General features: G+C 47.2%; 1 protein-coding gene and 1 long non-coding RNA gene across 2 annotated transcripts; both read left to right on the top strand.

Annotated features, from left to right (window-relative positions):
- Nucleotides 1-856: 856 nt before the first annotated feature.
- On the top strand, nt 857-2,769 carry LOC127317906 (6-phosphogluconate dehydrogenase, decarboxylating 2, chloroplastic). Its single transcript, XM_051348508.2, has one exon. It carries the CDS (start codon nt 1,014-1,016, stop codon nt 2,517-2,519), a length of 1,506 nt encoding a protein of 501 aa, XP_051204468.1. The 5' UTR covers nt 857-1,013; the 3' UTR covers nt 2,520-2,769.
- Nucleotides 2,770-5,290: 2,521 nt separating this feature from the next.
- LOC127313493 (uncharacterized) lies at nt 5,291-6,555 on the top strand. Its single transcript, XR_007859027.2, has 3 exons — nt 5,291-5,938; nt 6,041-6,293; nt 6,390-6,555. It is a non-coding gene; the product is annotated as an uncharacterized lncRNA (long non-coding RNA).
- Nucleotides 6,556-18,948: the final 12,393 nt, after the last annotated feature.

Here is an 18,948-nt window from a genome sequence, read left to right as displayed (position 1 = left end):
GGTTAGCATCTTCTTGTTTATATACAAGAACCGCAGGGACAAGAAATTTCTGAACTCAGGTGTAGATGCTCATGGTCAACGGCGGAGGCAGGATTGAACTATCAAAGGGGGCTAATCAAGGTAAATTTCGTTTAAGGGGGACCGACTGAGCTATTTTCTATAGATTAGACCCTATAATCATCACTAAACCAAACAATTTTGCTTGCTGCAGGTTGGCATAGGGGGGGCCGGGTCCCCTGCTGGCCCCCTAGCTCCGCCACTACTCATGGTTGAATAAAAAATCAAAAAATAGGAAAGAATAAAAAATCTGAAATTTTGGGAAAATGAACATGAATAAGTGTTGTAACTATACACAAAAAATCTCCTGAAAAATATATATGTAGTGGTCAGTGCAGAAAAGACAAATCAGAGTGATGTAAGAAACAAATCTAAATGTTCCAAACAGCACACCGTATTTATCTTTTTTGCACAGACCACCACATATGTCTTTTCTCGGAGATTTTTTATGTGTAGTTAGAACACTTGTTCATTTTCATTATTCAAAAATTAGATTTTTATTTTTTTTATTAAACCAGAAGTATCTACACCCGAGTTCAGATCTGTTTTTTCTGAACCGTACGTGTATGTTTGTAGCTGGATTGAGTATGTGGGTTGAGTCTAGGCAAAGGACCAAAGAGAAGTTGCCTTGTTGGTGTGGGAGGGCACTCCCATGAAACCAAGAGGCAGCTGGCCCTTGGACGGATCGACGGGCCACAGGGAGCCGGCTGGACTTTTGGGCTTGTTCACCAGTCCAATACGTGTGTGTCTGATTAGTATACAAAAAATGTTCACAAGTGCTGGGCGCCCCCAACCCCAGCCCTTGGCCGCCTCGACGAGTCCGCCCCAACAATATTTCTATCCCCCAAACCCCTACCATCTCCGCCCCTATCTCCGTTTCTCCGCCACCTCGCCGCCCTCAAATTCACACCAACCAGCCGCTAGCTTCCCTTCCCTTCCCACCACCCCCCTACGCCATGACTTCCCCGGCGCCGGCCCCTCCCGCTTCCGCGGCGGCGCAGGCCCTGCAGCCGCGCATCGGCCTCGCCGGCCTCGCCACCATGGGCCAGAACCTCGCCCTCAACATCGCCGAGAAGGGCTTCCCGATCTCCGTCTACAACCGCACCGCCGCCAAGGTCGACTCCACGCTCTCCCGCGCCGCCGCCGAGGGCGGCCTCCCGGTGCTCGGCCACCGCGACCCGCGCGACTTCGTGCTCTCCCTCGCGCGGCCCCGCACCGTCGTGCTCCTCGTCCAGGCCGGCCGCGCCGTCGACGCCACCATCGACGCCCTCTCGCCCTACCTCGACGCCGGCGACGCCATCGTCGACGGCGGCAACGAGTGGTACCAGAACACGGAGCGCCGCATCGACGCCGCCGCCTCCCGCGGCCTGCTCTACCTCGGGATGGGCGTCTCCGGCGGCGAGGAGGGCGCGCGGAACGGGCCCTCGCTCATGCCCGGCGGCCACCTCCAGGCCTACGACAACATCAAGGACATCCTCCAGAAGGCCGCGGCCCAGACCGAGGATGGGCCCTGCGTCACCTTCGTGGGCCCCGGCGGGGCCGGCAACTTCGTCAAGATGGTGCACAACGGGATCGAGTACGGTGATATGCAGCTCATCGCTGAAGCATATGACGTGCTCCACCGCGTCGGTGGCCTCTCCAACGCCGAGATTGCCGATGTGTTCGCCGAGTGGAACAAGGGAGAGCTGGAGAGTTTCTTGGTTGAGATTACTGCTGACATATTCACGGTACTCGATGATGCTGACAACAGCAGCGGTGGGGCGCTGGTTGACAAGATCCTCGACAAGACCGGGATGAAGGGGACCGGCAAGTGGACCGTGCAGCAAGCCGCGGAGCTTGCGGTGGCTGCGCCCACCATTGCAGCCTCATTGGACGGGAGGTACCTCTCGGGCCTCAAGGACGAGCGCGTCGCAGCTGCGAGCGTGCTCGAGGAGGAGGGGATGCCGGCTGGGCTTCTGGAGAAGATCAATGTCGACAAGAAAGTGCTGGTTGACAGGGTGAGGCAGGCGCTCTATGCATCCAAGGTCTGCAGCTACGCCCAAGGGATGAATCTGCTTAGAGCCAAGAGCGTGGAGCAGGGCTGGAATCTTAACCTCGCGGATCTTTCGAGGATTTGGAAAGGCGGCTGCATCATCCGGGCAAGGTTTCTTGACAGGATTAAGCAGGCATATGACAGGAACCCTGAGCTGGCCAATTTGATAGTGGACAGGGAGTTCGCCAGGGAGATGGTGCAGCGGCAGGGTGCGTGGCGGTGGGTTGTGGCGCGGGCAGTGGAAGCTGGGATCAGCACTCCAGGGATGTCTTCAAGCCTTTCATACTTCGATACCTACAGGTGCAACCGGTTGCCTGCCAATCTCATCCAAGCACAGAGGGACTTGTTTGGGGCACACACCTATGAGCGCATCGACCGTCCAGGTTCTTTCCACACCGAGTGGACTAAACTGGCCAGGCAGAACAAGTGATCCATCCAACCTGAGGAATTGATTGGATGTGGCACCACAATGACCCTGGGAGATGTCTCTTTGTGGTAATTTATCGTCTGTTGTTTTCACAATACTAGGTCTGAATTATGATGTACCTTGGATCGAATAATGATGTGTCTTGTGCGGTATGCACGTGAAGAACATTTGTGTAGCTTCAGTTTTACCATGGTGTAGGACATACACCCAGTTTTATCCACTCGGAAATTTGGAATGCAATGTTTTGTTTGAATGGTGCTTGTGCTTTTGTTCTGTCAATTTTTCCTCAGACAATGCTCTATTTTTCCAACGCCACATCATCTTCAGTATGGTTTGCGTGAGAGATTAATGCTGGCTATGTTTGGTATCAGCTTTGCAGAACATACTAGAGGTTGTCACCAACAGAGGTGGTAGGTACTATGGTTGTAGAATTATTTGTGCCCGTAGCATTTATTTATTGTTTTGTTTTTAGTGATTAATAAGCAGAGATGATCATTCATGTGCGAACAATGCATTGTTACATACCCCCTGTGGCAATACTTTTTTTTTTTGCGAGAACCCTGTGGCAATACTTTACTTGTGTTCATTGTAGCTAAGGCTGATGATTTTCAGTTTTTTGCTACACGTAGTATACCAGATGATAGTGAGTTTGCTTGCACTGGGTAACACTTTTTCAGCTGTACCACCATGTTAATTGCTGAAGTCTCAGATCATTTTTGCATTTCTTCCTGCCATATACTTTGTTATGAATTGTAGGTTTGATTAGCCTTTTTTAAGGCAAACTTTTGTGTGATGATTTTCTCATGTGTGTTGTGGCTGTCAGTATGAATCCTAAGATTAGAAGATCTGGGAAATCACTTTCTGGGCCTGTCACAACGTTTGCCTCCACTTAGGCGATGTTTGGTATGAGCTTTGCAGATGAACGTACTAGAGATTGTCACCAACAGAGGTGGTAGGTACTATGGTTGTAGAATTATTTGTGCACGTAGGATTTTTTTTAGTGATTAATAAGCAAAGACGATCATTCATGTGTGGACAATGCATTGTCACAGACCCCTGTGGCAATACTTACCGTCTTTTACTTGTGTTCATTGTAGCTAAGGCTGATGTTTTTTAATTTTTGGCTACACGTGGTATACCAGATAGTGAGCTTGCTTGCATTGGGTGACAACTTTTTCCAGCTGCACCACCATGTTGATTGCTGAAGTCTCAGATCATTTTTGCATTTCTTCCCGCCATATACTTTATTATGAATTGTAGGTTTTGATTAGTCTTTTTTAAGGCAAACTTTTGTGTGATGATTTTCTCATGGTGTAGTGAAGGAAAAAGAAGTTCTTGGACAATGCATTATTGGCTTCTTTAGTAACAGAGTTCTTCTTCCTAGTCCTTTTTACATTTTTTATGAACTGTGTTATATCTGTCTTACTCTTTTTATGAAATGTTTGAAGAAGAATTATTGTAATTTTGCAAGGGTGGCGATGTCTAGACTGTGGCTTGTTGCATGCACATTTGCCCATTTGATTTGTATAAGGATTTAGTATCTGGGATTTTGTTCTTATAATTAACTTAATGTGTGTCCAGCCTCAACCATTCTATTTCCTTCTGTTCTGTGTTTTTGTAGAGCAAAATGCCTTATTCACATAGTGTTAATATGGGGGTGCATTCCATTTTTATTACACCAAATATTTCTCTGAGGCGCTGAGATTGCTGACGCCCCACCAAAAAAGGTTGTGATTGCAAAAGTATGGCTTCAGTTGTGTTCTTTTTTTTGTATCAAAATTGAATTGCCCATCTTGTTTTATTCGCTGGATTGTTTGGTTGTGTTGATATTGTGTCTTCCAAGATTATCGTTGATCAAAATGTTATATTGGTATATCAAAGAACTCATATTAGTATATCAAAGAACTCAGTTCACTATCTTCTGGGATTGCATAATATGGCGCTGAAATTTTGTCAAATGGTGAAGGATCTTGTTTTGTTCTACCTTATGATCTAAGTGACAAAAATATTTTGCTCATGCTTCATGTATGTTGCCATTACATGTTTCATATGCCCCACCTCCAAGGGCCGATGAAATGTTAAATACCTATCAGCTTCCAAGAAATTGAGGGAGCTAATTATTTTGTACTTCTGATATTAGTCGTCTTGTATATGCACGTTTCATCAGTGAACTCATTGAGACGGGGAAATTTTATGGGAGCAAGTGCAAAAGAATGAGTTATGTCACTACTTGCAGTGAGTTCTCTATGCAATCATTTCCCTTTGTTATGTCAAGGTGTTTCTCTTGTCTCAGGGTCTTTTATCACGCATGTTTATTTCTATTTTCTGTATAAACCTGCACTGCTGACATTTTCCTTCCTTGATCAGGTGTACTATCTACATTTCTTGGACTTTGTGGTTCGAACAATGGACCCGTTTGTCCCTAGATTTGTTGCTTGCAAGGGGCATATTGTGAAATATTATTCAGAGCTAGATCACAAAACCCCACTCGCTCAGTTCAATCGATCATTTGACCACCTACCTGCTCACTATTGTGTGTGTGTGTGTGTGTGGATGCAGCCACGCGTGAAGGCTTTCGGGAGAAGGCAGCTGAAAATAAATCTTGCAAGATGATATAAGGAGGGTCGCATGGCCATGCTTTCATTAAATATCTTTCGTTGCCTCTTGTGTGTATACACCTGCATAGCGAGGTTGTCTTGAACACCTTTGCTCTTCCTCTTTTCTGTTTGTGCAGGGTGTTTTATCTACTGAAAAGGGTGACCAAGCAGTATATATTTTGAATGTTTTTCATTGTCTTTCAACAATAAGATGCATTTCGTTTTTTTAACAGGGAAGGCCCCAAAGGCCAAGAAGCTTCAGTAAACAGGGGTGGTCGGTGGAGTTACAAGTTACAGTAAGGCCACACAGAAAAAGTGAAATTGCAACACTGCCCAACGTTTTTGCACAAAGGACACTGGATGAAAACTGGAGCTTCACAACACACTGGAGCTTCACAACACAGTCAACGGAGGTGGGGACGGAGCCAATTGGGATGAGATGGCGGGAGCAAGCTGTGCTGGAGCAGAGGAGCCTCCTTGATGGCATGTCAGCCTGGAAGCTGAGTAGAGCCGTCGTGCGCTGGCTGGAAGGAACCTAAGCCGACGAGTGAGGTGGGAGTGGTCGCCCTTTGACCATCTGCAACCGTAGCAACCGTGGAACTGTCTTGGATGAATTCCTGGGAGTAGCTTCAGAACTCCCCTGGAGCAGAGTCGATACCCAGCAGCAGAAGGCCTGTATTTCTCCCCTCTCCAGATCACCATGAGCAGAGAGGGGGATTTCCATACGTTGACTGCCTTCAGTAGATCTCTGGCTCTGACCATCAGCGCGCCGCATCGAGGAAAGTAACCACCAGCCGGCTCCAGATCCCGGACCTGAATAACGAGGTCGGCGTTTTGTTTTGTGTTCTGTTTTCCTTCTACAGGTACTCATGCTTTTTATTTGGGTTTCATGGTTATTCTTTTTACGCACAAATGTTGTTTTTGTAGGTCATTGATGGTATTTTTAATATTGTGAAGTTCTCCAATAAAGCTGAGATGGACACTAACAGAGAATTTCTAGTAACAAATGTTCCCTAATTTCTGGCTGAAACCAGGGGAATCTCCAAGGTCAATGGATGTACCAAATGTTGTTCTACGAAGAACAAACTCCCACGCTTCACAAACGATCAAAGTGCAATGGATACAACAGTGGATTTTAAATTCCATACAGAACAGAACGGACACTGTAAAGATGATATTGGTTTGTCTTTTTCCTTTTTTTCTTCTTCAATTTGCTCCCTCATTTTTTTTCCTTATCTAGCTCCCCCCTCACATTTACCTTTTCTTTTGTGTGTAGCAACTGGCTCTGTCACAATTCAAGAGGATAGCACGTGAATTGTCGCACAAATACAAAGGTACCAATGCTAGTTTCACGAGTGGAAATGGCTCCGGCAGGCTAGACATTAATGATCTAGCACCTCTTGTTATTCTAAGTGATACTCTTCTGTTTTTATTTATGTTTGATCGATGCATCTGCATTAGTTAATTTTTTGTGCATGTAGTTATTTTGCGATCATGTAGTTAGTTGTGATCATGTAGTTAGTTGAAGACCGGCAAGGCGCTACGTGCAATTTGCAGGATGAGATGCTGATGCGGCCGTACGAGGCTGCAAGCATGACGAGATGCTGACATCGAGAATTTGAGGGTGGTGTGGTTTAGAAGGGCTGGAACCGTTAAAACCTCCAAAACCGCTGAGATTGATCCCTGATCATGGGGTAGTGTCGTGACATTGGATCGCCGGGAGGGACGCTGGAGGTTGGCAGTGGTGCTTACGAGGGCACTCCGACGTGGTCGCCACTAGCTCGTGACGAAGCAGCGGATGTGGAGGGTGTTAGGATGATCTCCTCGCGTCTGAGCCCAACGGCTCGAACTCGGACCCTTGACCTCGTCCGCGCCCTGATCGGGGGCGCCCAACCACATCTGGTTGGTGGGCCCCTGTCGCCTGTGCTATAAATACAGTGGTGGGGGCGGTGGCACAGATCACAAGGTTGACCGGAGTGCCACTCGCCCTACCAACACACCTACCGATCTAGGTTCAGCACAGTGCCGACGGGAAGCTCTGCCGCCACCACTCCCTCACCGATCCGCCGCCGTCACCCACGTCGCCATCGCCACCATCACCATGAGGACGTCGAGAGGATCGTCCTCCAGGAAAGGAGAAGGTACACATCTCTGTAATCTCAAAGTTCTACTCGGAAAGATCTAGACTAGTGATCCTAGAGAATCAACATTGGTATCAGAGCATCTAGTCCTAGATTTTTTTTCGGTAGAAAAGAAATCGAAACAGCAAAGTAGAAACCCTAGATCAATCCTCGAAACCCTAGTTCGTAAAGGGAAAAGAAAGATTCCTACTGGCTGGGGCCTTGGGCTCGCCGGCAAGAAAGAACAGGGGAAGTGGGGCCACCGCGCCGCCACCCCCAACAGTCACCGGCTGCTCGTGCTCGCCGGCAAAGAACCGCGCCGCCACTGACCGGCCTCGGGCTGCAGCTGCTCGAGATCATGGCGCGGCAGAACAGGGCGCCGCCACTGAGCCGCTTGCCGGCGGTGCGCCCACGCTCGGGTGCACGCACGCGCCGGCAAGAAGAGGGGGGCGCCGCCGATCCTCTCTCGCGGTGCACAGTCGTCGGGTTACGGTGGTGGAGGAATAGAAAGGAAAGGGCTCGTGCCAGCCACCTGCTGCGAGCGGGCGAGCGAACGGCTGCCTCCCAGCGATAAAGAAGGCGCGGGCTGCTGCCGTCGCCGGCCGTCGCCGGCTACTGCCCAGGAGCGGCGCGCGCGCGGATGGTCTCAGCCCCGCCGCCACAGAGAGAAGCCATAAAGAGGCGCGGGGCGAGGACTAGCGAAAAGTGGCTCGTCGTCGCCGGCGCGGTGCGCCGAGCGCGTGCGAGCAGCGGCCGGGCGGCGCCGCCGCCAGAGAGGGTTGCAGAGAAGGGCGCCGGGGGAAAGTGTTTAGGTTTAGGGTTTGACCGTTTCCGTCTAGGTTTTATACCATACGAAAGTGAAGGCTGACCGTCGGATGGATCCGACGGCCGGGATCGAAACCCTACCGCGTGGGCGACGCGGGCTCGAGCGCGTTCGGGCCGCGGTGGCAGGCCGTGTAGAGGTCGCCGCCGTGCCGCCGATCGGGTCAGCGCGCAGCGCCGCGTGTGCGGGCCGCGAGTAGGTCGCAGCGTGTGCGCAGCGTTGTCGCTGCCGCACATGGGCGCAGCCACTGGCCGAGCAGGCCGCAGCCGTGGCCCGTGTCTACGCTTTCTGATTTGTCTGTTTTTTTTTGTTTTAACAGAGGCTCTTTTAGGCATTTTTTGGACTGTTTTTGGTCAAATTTTGTCTAGATTTTTCTAAGCAAATTGAACCAACGAGATATTTGTTTTAGGAAATAAAGTAATAGTAATGCCTCTGAAAAGTTTAAAGTTCAAAGTTTGAATTCAAAAATTTCCGCTGCAAATAGTTAAAGATGCATTTTAAATTTAAAAAAATGCAAAAGTGTCGATGAAAATTTAAAAGTTGATTAAAGTGACTGCTGAAACAATTATGATCCTGTCATTTTATGACCAACGTTATTAATGGCATGATCATGTTCTGTTGCAATAATATGTGCAAAAGTGACAGTTAAAATGTTAAAGAGATGATTAAAGTGATTATCGTGACAATTATGGTTATGTTATTTTTTTAACCAACGTTATTAATGATATGATCATGGTCTGTTGCAATAAGAAGTGCATTTATCTCTATTTCTGCCCAACGGTGACATAGTTTTAATTGCACAAACAGTTGTATGTTCTAATTTTGACCAACGTTGGATTATTGCATGCAATTGTTGTTATGATCTCATTTCATTGTGGTTTAAAGGAGGGTATTACTTGATAAGTTGCATCAAGGATGTTCCAACCCTCAGAGGTGACAACTACACTGAATGAAGAAAGAAGGTCGATTTGTGCTGAGGTGGACTGGGTCCCCACAGCCGGTCAGACCAAAAGATCCAGTCAGAAATGACAAGGATGATGATGCTGCATGGCAGAATAATAAGTGGCTAAGTGCCATTTATAAAGAATATAATTGAGAACGCTATTGTGGGCTCAATTACAGAGTGTGCTTTCGTAGGGGAGTATCTTGAAAGAATAAAGAGCCAGTTCACTGGTTCTTCAAAGATATGTGCGACCCAGCTGCTGAAGCAACTGCTGACAGAAAAGTTCACATGGACATGAAGGACATGGCGAGTGTGCCATATGGTTGTAATAATGCTTATGTGGGGTTGCTTTACTCCATGATGAGTTTGATTTATTGTCCTTGCGTGAAAAAGGTGATGTCTGTGTGTAAAGTGAATGAGAAAAAGTGTTGTCCGTGTCGGACAAAGAACAAAAGAAAAGAAAAGAACTGATGAATCGTCGAAATATGACATTGTCGCTTAGGCCATATTTCGAGGGGGAGAATAGAAAGGCTTGTTAAAAATGGTATTCTTCCTCCATTAGAATTCTCATCCATAGAACAGCACATCGATTGCATTAAGAAAAATTTCTAAAGCAAATTAAAAAAAAGAGTGCAAATCGATGCACAGCAACACTAGAAATAATTCTGAAAGTATAGAGATGGTAAACCTAGAGGGGGGGGGGGGGGGGTGAATAGGTTTCTACAAATTTTAATTATTTCTTTGCAATATTAGGCTTTGCGGAATATAAAGATGAGCCTAATGCAAACTAGGTGAAGCAACCTATATGAGGATACAACTAACTCGAGCACGAAGGCTCTCACAGCGATTAAATCACAAGTAAGGAGTTCGGTTAGAGATAACCGATAGCACGCGGAGACGAGGATGTATTCCCGTGTTCCCTTGCTTTGCAACAAGGTACGTCACGTTTGGAGGAGTGGAGGTCCCACGAAGGATTCCCCGCGCCACGAAGGCTCACCCTATTCTCCGGAGCCTATCCCACGAAGGAATAGCTCACTCACTTGTGGTAGACTTTGAGGTAGCCTCCAAACCTTCACAATCTTGCCCGGAGCAAATCCACAGCCCGGATGCTTCCGGACTCCTCTTGCCTACCTAGGGTTTCCAAGGAACCCTAGGAAGCAAGCTTCTCAATGAATACAAGGGGGAATGAGATTTGGCTTAGTAGAACGGTAGATCGGGTCCTCCTCTAATGATTCCCCGGAGGGATTTGAGTTTGGGTGGAGGAGGAGGGAGATCTGAGGCTTTTGGTGTTTCTAGCAATGGAGTATGAGAGAGAGAGCTCAAGAACAGCTTGTAGTGTAGTGCCTAACTGTTCAGAGGTAGGAGAAGACCTATTTATAGTGTTCTTCGAAATACGGCCGTTGGTCACTTGCCACATCAGCAGATTCTTCGAGAAACCCGGTCAACCGGATTTGGCGCCGGACAAAGCCGGTCCACAGCCCGGTCGAATCGGGCCACGTATCGGCCGGTTTCCAACCGAGCTGGGCCGGGTCTTGACCGGGCAGGCTTCGACCTTACCGGATGGCGTCCGGATGTCACGAGCGCAGAGTCCGATTCTTGGCGGCGCCAGACCGGGCCATGGACCGGAGCACGGGTCCGAAACCGGGCTGGTGACCGGACGCAGATGGAGGGCTCGCCTTCTTTATCGAACTCGCCGGATGGCACCGGTTAAGGTCCGGTTGGTGGCCGGGCTGTCCGGTGTCGAGGCCGGTCCGACCGGATCTGTGACCGGCCGAGCTCAAAACTAGCTGATTTTTCATCGAATTGGGGGTCTCCCGTTGCCTTTTGTTCCATTGCTATACCATCATACCTCTTTGGCTAATACACGAAAGTCATCTTGTAGGCATGTATTAGACCAAATACTCTAGCACGGTGTCATAGATACCAAAATAATGGATAAGGGAAAAATACCCTGACAATCTCCCCGTTTTTGGTATACGATGACAAACCGAGCTAGAGTAACACATAGATATTATGATAAGCTCTAAACCTTGATTCCATATAAGATATTACGACAGCTCCCCCATAATGTGTGCACTTGGAGAATTTGCGTTTGAATGCAAAGTGCACCATTTGTGGAATATGAGAAGCTCCCCAATATCTTTAGAAAACAAGCATGGTATGGACAAGTAAATCACCATATATAAGCATAAACCACGATTATCCATTAACCATGATTATCCTAACCTCGAGTACCACACATAAAAGTCGTCCATACAGATCCATACACGAATTCTCCAAAGAAGCAAATGGTTCATGAGAAATCAAAGCAAATACGCACAAGCCATATAAAATCCAAATAAAGCAACTCCCAATGGCTTGTGACAAGCAAAGAACCCCGTGATTCTAGACTCTACTCTCTTCTCCCCCTTTGGCATCGGAACACCAAAAAGGCGAAGAAAGAGGAGAGACGCTAGCGTCCCATCAATAGAATCGGTGCCCCGCGGATGGAGAGTCGCCATCACCATCCCCATCGTCATCCTCTTCATCGTCATCCTCTTCATCATCATCCTCATTACCTTCATCCTCTTCATCATCATCATCGGCGGGAGGTGCACGAGCAAATCTAGGAGTAGGACCACCAAAGTACGAGAGAAGGATCAAAGTTCTGGAACATCTCATCGTAAAGAAGAGGCATCTCCCGAGTTTGGTGCGTGGACGGGCTCCAACTCGGGGGCCAGGAGGAGGGATAGGCACATTCCTAGCAGCCATGAACTCATTTTGGCGCCTCCTTGTCTCTTGGTTCAAAGAGAGACTTTGATGTGCAACATCATTTGTATTTTTGCACATCTGCCATAAGCGAGAGAAGAACCGTGCGACACCATGCGTGGGCGACTAGAGGAGCTGGAGCTAGCATGGTCATGGCGTGCCTTGGACCGGCGCTCGAAGGCATCATTTCAGAACATCCGGGCTATCACCTTGGGCGAGTACTTTGAAAGCTTCCATCGACCCGCTCACCTTGAGTATTGAGAGGTGCGGGCACAACCTTGTTGATGAGCAGCTGAACGTACTGGGCAAGATTAGGAGTCAACCTCTCGCGAACACAGCGCCGTAACTCACAGTAGATGAGATCACAGCCATCAATAAGTTGCCGGTGCTCGGGGTGACGATAGTACATCAAGTTCGGATGATATGCACGGCATTCACTTGTATCGCCGGACTTGCCGATGAGAGTCTCACGAAATAGCTTGGCAAGTAAGAGGTAGGAGTAGTACATCCCAGAGATGGTGGGAGGTCCAGTGTGGGTTCGGCGGATAGCAAATGGCAATGTCCCCACGGTGGAACTTCTGAGAATATATCTTGAAGCCGTAAGCACGCCCTCCACCAAACCCCAAAGCTTCACGTAAATCAAGATAGTTGCAAGTGTATTTCTGTTTGCCGATCATCCAAGTCATAGTCCGAGCCGCATCATCATGGAAAAAGACTGTGCGGTGAAACCGTCTCACCAAGGTTGGACAATAGCACCCATCGGTAGGTGTCAAGCACATAAGATCATACAACCCCATCCGCCTCAAGGTAGCAACCACAAAGCGAAACTTGGTGGCTTCATACAGTCCAATGACATCCTTGATGGCCTTGGGCATAACAATGGTGCCTTTCTTCATGTGCTCGCGGGAGTTATAGAAGTCATCCCACATGACTTGCTGTGTGTTGGTCCAGAAGAATTGATCTCCCCCTGTGTAAGTGGGTTCCTCAAAGCGATAGGGGTTGGACTCTCTGAGTCTTCTCCATGCCCCAATATGTACATCACCAACATGGAAATCGGCGCACCTCATCACCATCCCGTGTCTTGCATGCTTATCTTTCCTCTTATTGGCGAGATCTCTTGATTCGGCCTCCGGTTGAGCTGCCACCCGTAGTCCGAGGAGCACGACCGGTAGAACGCCGCGGTGGAACCCCGAGCGCCTCCCTCGCTTGGCAACGGTGCCACGGTCCGCATCGATCCAGTCATCACACTGTGAATCAGCAAAATAGGGCGAGGATAGCAAAGAGGTAAGTGTACATGTCATCGACATATGTGAGGAAGCCAAAAGCATAGCCTATATTCAAGTGTTTCGACGAGATTATGCGAAAAAGCTGGGCGAGCCGGCGCAGGGGCCGGTCCGACCGGACGACAGACCGGACGAGCCGGTTGGCCATCCGGTTGACCGGGCGCTGCGCCGGACCAGCCGGTCGAGAGGCCGGTTGACCGGCTGTAGACCGGGTCATGCTGAGTTGTGATGTTTGCCCAGAAATTCGACACAAAATCATGCAAAAACTCACAAACTTGAACATAGATTATACCGGGAGAGTGAACAATGTGCATAGGCGGGGTGTGACACTCTAGGTGGCATGAGGACTTACTAACCCTAACCCTAACCCTAACTTTTCTCAACTTTCCTCAAAAATTGGCAATGTGAGAGGGGAAAGCAAGAGGGAGAGGGATAGGGAGTAAGATTTACCCGAAGACATCGTCCTCTTGGCCCAAGAGAGCAAGAAGAACTCGTGAAGAAGGCTTGAGGACCAAATCCCCACAATCTCCCAAACTAGCTTGAGAGGGACCAAATCCTTTGGTGAAGGTGCTTGAGAGATCCCGATCTATGGTTGTGTGAAGTTTGGGGAGAATCTAGTGGTGGGAAGTGCCTAGGACGTGGTGGAGATGGTGGAGGCGGCGGCCATGGAGGTTTGAGAGGTGGGGATAATGAGGAAGAAGATCCCCAAGGGGTATCCTCTTCAAAACATAACAGCCCGCACGGCCAGTCCGAGCGCCTTGGCCGATCGGGCCGATGATCGGACGGTCCGGCGCACAGCCGGTCCGACCGGCCAAGACCGACTGTAGTCAATTTTCCCAAAAATGTGTCATTTTGCCTCGTTTTGCCCCTATTCTTAGTGTGAATGTGTGTGAATGCTCATATGATGACATGTACATATAGATAGATAGATGATGATGAGATGAGCATAGACATGGGGTTGGAAAACACAAAGTTCTCTAGGCATACCCATTGGAGTGAAAATGCAAACAAGATACAAATAGCTACAATGGGCATGATTCGAAGTATATCAAGGATCATAAGAGCATTTTGAAATAGTTTTTGCAATAAGATCATTTGGCCTTATATAGTCAAATCAAGTTGTAATGAAGGCTCAATGAGGGGCGGGGGATTACTCCCCCTATGTGAAAGCGCAAATGTCATGAGACCTCGAAGAGACATGCTTGGGTCCATATAATGACATTGGGTCTATTTATGTTGCACACATAGGTATGCATCATACCAAGATATGGTAGAATGACTATCGCCATATGTGCTATGCCTCTAAGCTAGATAGCAAGATAAATGCAAGAATATAGTGCAAGAAGTTAGTCAATCCAAGTTTTTAGGATCAAGAATACCAAGTTCTCCTCTCAAGTTAACAAAGCGGGCTTCATCCAAAGGCTTAGTGAAAATATCCGCCAATTGGTAGGTTGTTCCCACATGAGTGAGATCAATATCCTTATTGGCAACATGATCACGTAGGAAGTGATGGCGAATGTCAATATGTTTGGTGCGACAATGTTGAACCGGGTTGTTGGCGATCTTTATTGCACTTTCATTGTCACAAAGAAGAGGCACCGTACCAAGAGACACACCATAGTCTTTCAAGGTTTGCTTCATCCATAACAATTGAGTGCAACAAGATGCCGCGGATATGTATTCGGCTTCGGCGGTGGATAGGGCGGTGGAGTTTTGTTTCTTGGATGACCAACTCACCAATGACCGGCCAATAAATTGGCAAGCCCGGAGGTAGACTTCCGATCAACCTTATCACCGGCCCAATCTGAATCCGAATAGCCAATGAGTTCAAAGGTTGACCCCTTTGGATACCATAGCCCGAGAGTAGGAGTGAGAACAAGGTATCTTAGTATCCGTTTGACCGCCACTAAATGGCTCTCCTTGGGAGCGGATTGAAAACGAGCACACATCCCTACACTTAGCATGATATCCGGCCTAGAGGCACAAAGGTAGAGCAAGGATCCTATCATGGAGCGGTATACCTTTATGTCCACATCCTTCTCACCGTCACATGAACCAAGTTGCCCCTTTACGGGCATGGGTGTCTTCATTGGACTTGCATTGGTCATGTTGAATTTCTTGAGCATGTCCTTCACATACTTTTCTTGAGAGATGAAGGTGCCTTTTGCAAGTTGCCTCACTTGGAAGCCTAGAAAGAACTTCAACTCTCCCATCATGGACATCTCAAATTTCCTAGTCATCAATAGCTCAAAAGCTTTGTTATGATTGGGGTTAGTTCCACCAAAAATAATATCATCAACATATATTTGACATATAAAGAGGCCACCCCTTTAACCCGCTTGGTGAAAAGGGTGGAATCGACCGTACCCATGCAAAACCCATCATGTAGTAAGAAATCCCTAAGGAACTCATACCAAGCACGTGGAGCTTGCTTGAGACCGTAGAGTGCCTTATGGAGTAAATACACGTGGTTGGGTCGGCATGGGTCTTGAACCCGGGTTGAGCCACATATGCGGTTTCTTTTAGGGGACCATTCAAAAATGCACTTTTCACATCCATTTGATATAATTTGAAATTGTGGAAAGATGCAAATGCAAGCAAAAGACGAATAGCTTCAAGACGGGCTACCGGCGCAAAGGTATCCTCAAAATCCATACCTTCTATTTGGGCAAACCCTTGCGCCACTAACCTTGCTTTGTTTCGTATAACAATGCCATTCTCATCTTGCTTGTTTTTGAATACCCATTTGGTCCCAATGACATTGATGCGATGATCCTTGGGTCTCTCAACTAGAGACCATACTTCATTACGAGTGAAACACTCCAATTCTTCTTGCATGGCAATTACCCAATCCGGATCGACCAAGGCTTCATGTACCTTAAGTGGTTCAAAACTAGACACAAAAGCATGATGTTGACAATAAGTGATAAGTAATGCATGGTGTCTACGAGTTACCACTCCTCTTGAGATGCTACCAAGGACTTGATCCACTTTCATGTCACTTGCCCTTGTAGCGGCCTTGATCTTCCGAACGGTTCCTTCATGATCAATGAATTCATCTCTTGCTAGTACTTGATCATGAGGGACCACTTGAGCTTGATCATGAGTTGAGGATGTTTCTTGATCGTCATCATGATCTTGCTCCATGGAATGAGGATCTTCTTCTTGTTCTTCGGATTGAGACTCATCTTGAGTAGAGGATGGTTCTTGAGTTGCACTTGATGGTTCGGCTTGAGTTGAGCTAGGCTCCACTTGTGGCGTGCTTGAGACATCTACTCCATCATCTTGATCATCATTATGAACTTCCATGGGCCGGATGTGTCCAATGCCCATATGCTTGATGGCACTAGATGGATCATCATTATTACCTGCAACACATGGAACAACTTGCTCCACTTGGGAGCCATTATCCTCCAAGAACACCACGTCACAAGATACTTCAACAGTCCCGGAGGACCGGTTGTAGTATCTATAGGCGTGAGAGTTCTCCGCATATCCAACAAATATACCCTCTATGGTTCTAGTTTCAAATTTACCGAGCTTTCCTTTGTTGTTCTTAACAAGGCATTTGCATCCAAAGACACGAATATACATGACATTAGGCTTGTTACCGGTAAGAAGCTCGTATGGGGTTTTGTTGTGGAGGGGACGGAGAAAGAGCCGGTTGGAGTAGTGGACGGCCGTAGAGATGGCTTCTCCCCAAAAGTTGTGGGGTGAGTTGAATTCACTCAACATGGTTCTTGCCATCTCAATGATAGTCCGGTTCTTCCTTTCAACAACACCGTTTTGTTGAGGGGTGTATGGCGCCGAAAACTCATGCTTGATGCCCTCATCATCCACAAACTCTTGCATAATGTAGTTCTTGAACTCGGTGCCATTGTCGGTCCTAATTGCCTTGATCTCGGATTCATACATACGTTGAGCTTTCTTGGCGAAGGTGATGAACTCTCTATGGGTCTCGTCCTTAGACTTAAGGAGAAAGACCCAAGAGTATCTTGAGTAATCATCAACAATGACAAGTCCATACTTGCTTCCACCAAGAGTATCATAGTGTGATGGCCCAAAGAGGTCCAAATGAAGGAGCTCCAAAGGCCTAGATGTGGTAACAATACTCTTGATGGGATGCTTCTTCTTGAGTTGCTTTCCGGCTACACATGCACTACAAACACGATCTTTCTCAAAAGAAACACCGGTTAGTCCCACAATATGCTCACCCTTTAGGAGTTGTTTAAGATTCCTCATGTTAACATGACCAAGGCGGCGATGCCACAACCATCCTTCGTCATGCTTGGCTGCCATTAGACATGTGGAGAAGGAGGGGCTCTCTTTCGAGAGGTCAACCACATAAAGGTTGTTCTCCACATATCCAACAAGGACCAATTTGAGATTGTCACTCCTAAAGACTTGCACATAATATTTAGTGAAATATGAATTGTACCCGGCATCGGCAAGATGATATATAGAGAGTAAGTTATAGCCAAGGTGTTCAACAAGCATAACCGTCTCAAGGCACAAGTCCTTAGAGATTGCTACCTTGCCATACCCAAGTACCTTTCCCTTTGAGTTGTCACCAAAGGTAATGCTTGACTTCTTGTTGATATCTTCAATGAATTGATCAAGCACACCTTTTCCTCCGGTCATATGATTGGTGCATCCACTATCAAACACCCATTTTGGACCACCGGAGGAATATCCCTACAAAATCAAGTAGAGGATTTAGGAACCCATCGATTAATGGGTTCCTTTGCAATGGCAACAATATCTTTTGGTACCCAAATTGAGTACTCTCTATAAGCATAGCCATTAGGAGGGCCAACATAGTTAGCATAGACATCACCATAATAATCAACAAATAATGCATAGTGATCGTTTGGCCCCGTGCGGTCACCACTAGTGGCTTTGCCCTTTGAGGTTTTGCCATTGTTAGTGACCTTCTTGTTCTTATCTTGAGCGGGTTTCTCCTTCTTGTAGTTGTTCTTCTTGTGGGACTTGGGAACATATCCAAGTCCATACTTTTGATTGTTTGACCTTTGCTTACTCAAGAGGTCATCCAATCCCATCTTGTTCTTGGCGGTGGTGAACTTTGCAAGTTCCTTTGTTAGCCTAACATTTTTCTCAAGAATAGATTCTTGCTCACAAGAAGATTCATTAGGATGATAGTCAAGACCATATTTAGTCACCAAGGACTCAAGATATGCATTGGTCTCAACATGTAAGGAATGTTCCTCTTGTAAGCGAATATGTTCCTCAACAAGTTTAGCATGCTCACTAGTAAAGGAAATGGAGGAACAAGCAAGCTTTTCATCATCAATGGGATCCTTCATTGATCCAAGAGCCCTTTTGTAAGATTCTTGAAGTAGATCATGGTTCTCTCCAAGTTTCTTGAGCTCATCCTTGACAAGCTTGTTAGCTCTTTCAAGGTGGTCAAGATCCCTAGTGAGAGAAGCATGAGCAACTTCAAGTACCTCCTTTGAGACATTGAGCTCTTGGGTCAATAATTGAGCCCTATCAATAGTTTCTAGGTCCTTAACTTTATCAAGTTCATAAGTTTCAATTTGTTGCTTAAGACCTTGAGATGTGCACCTTTCGGTTTTTAGCTCTTGTCTTAGGAGATTGAATCTCCGTTCCTTCTCATTCAATTGATATTCTAATTCCTCAATGGACTCATCCTTTTCTTTGAGTGAGTCCATCAAGAAATCAAACTTGACAAGAGCTTCACCACGAAGGGTGCATCTAACATCATAGAGTTCCTTAAGCACAATTAATTCTTCTTGATCTTCGTTCTCATCATCAAGAACACTAGATAGGGAAGGTGGAGATTCCATTACCTTGGTTTCCCTTGCCATAAGACAAGAGCCAATGATTGGAGAGGAGGGAGAGTCATCGGAGTCATCATCTTGAGTTGTTCTTGCCATGAA

Source organism: Lolium perenne, chromosome 7 (genome assembly GCF_019359855.2).
Source record: "Lolium perenne isolate Kyuss_39 chromosome 7, Kyuss_2.0, whole genome shotgun sequence".
NCBI lineage: Eukaryota > Viridiplantae > Streptophyta > Magnoliopsida > Poales > Poaceae > Lolium > Lolium perenne.
This window is presented reverse-complemented; position numbering and strand designations above follow the sequence as displayed.

Bases quoted from the DNA above. Each gene is read 5' to 3' on its own strand.
- LOC127317906 (XM_051348508.2), top strand. From the start codon at position 1,014: ATGACTTCCCCGGCGCCGGCCCCTCCCGCTTCCGCGGCGGCGCAGGCC.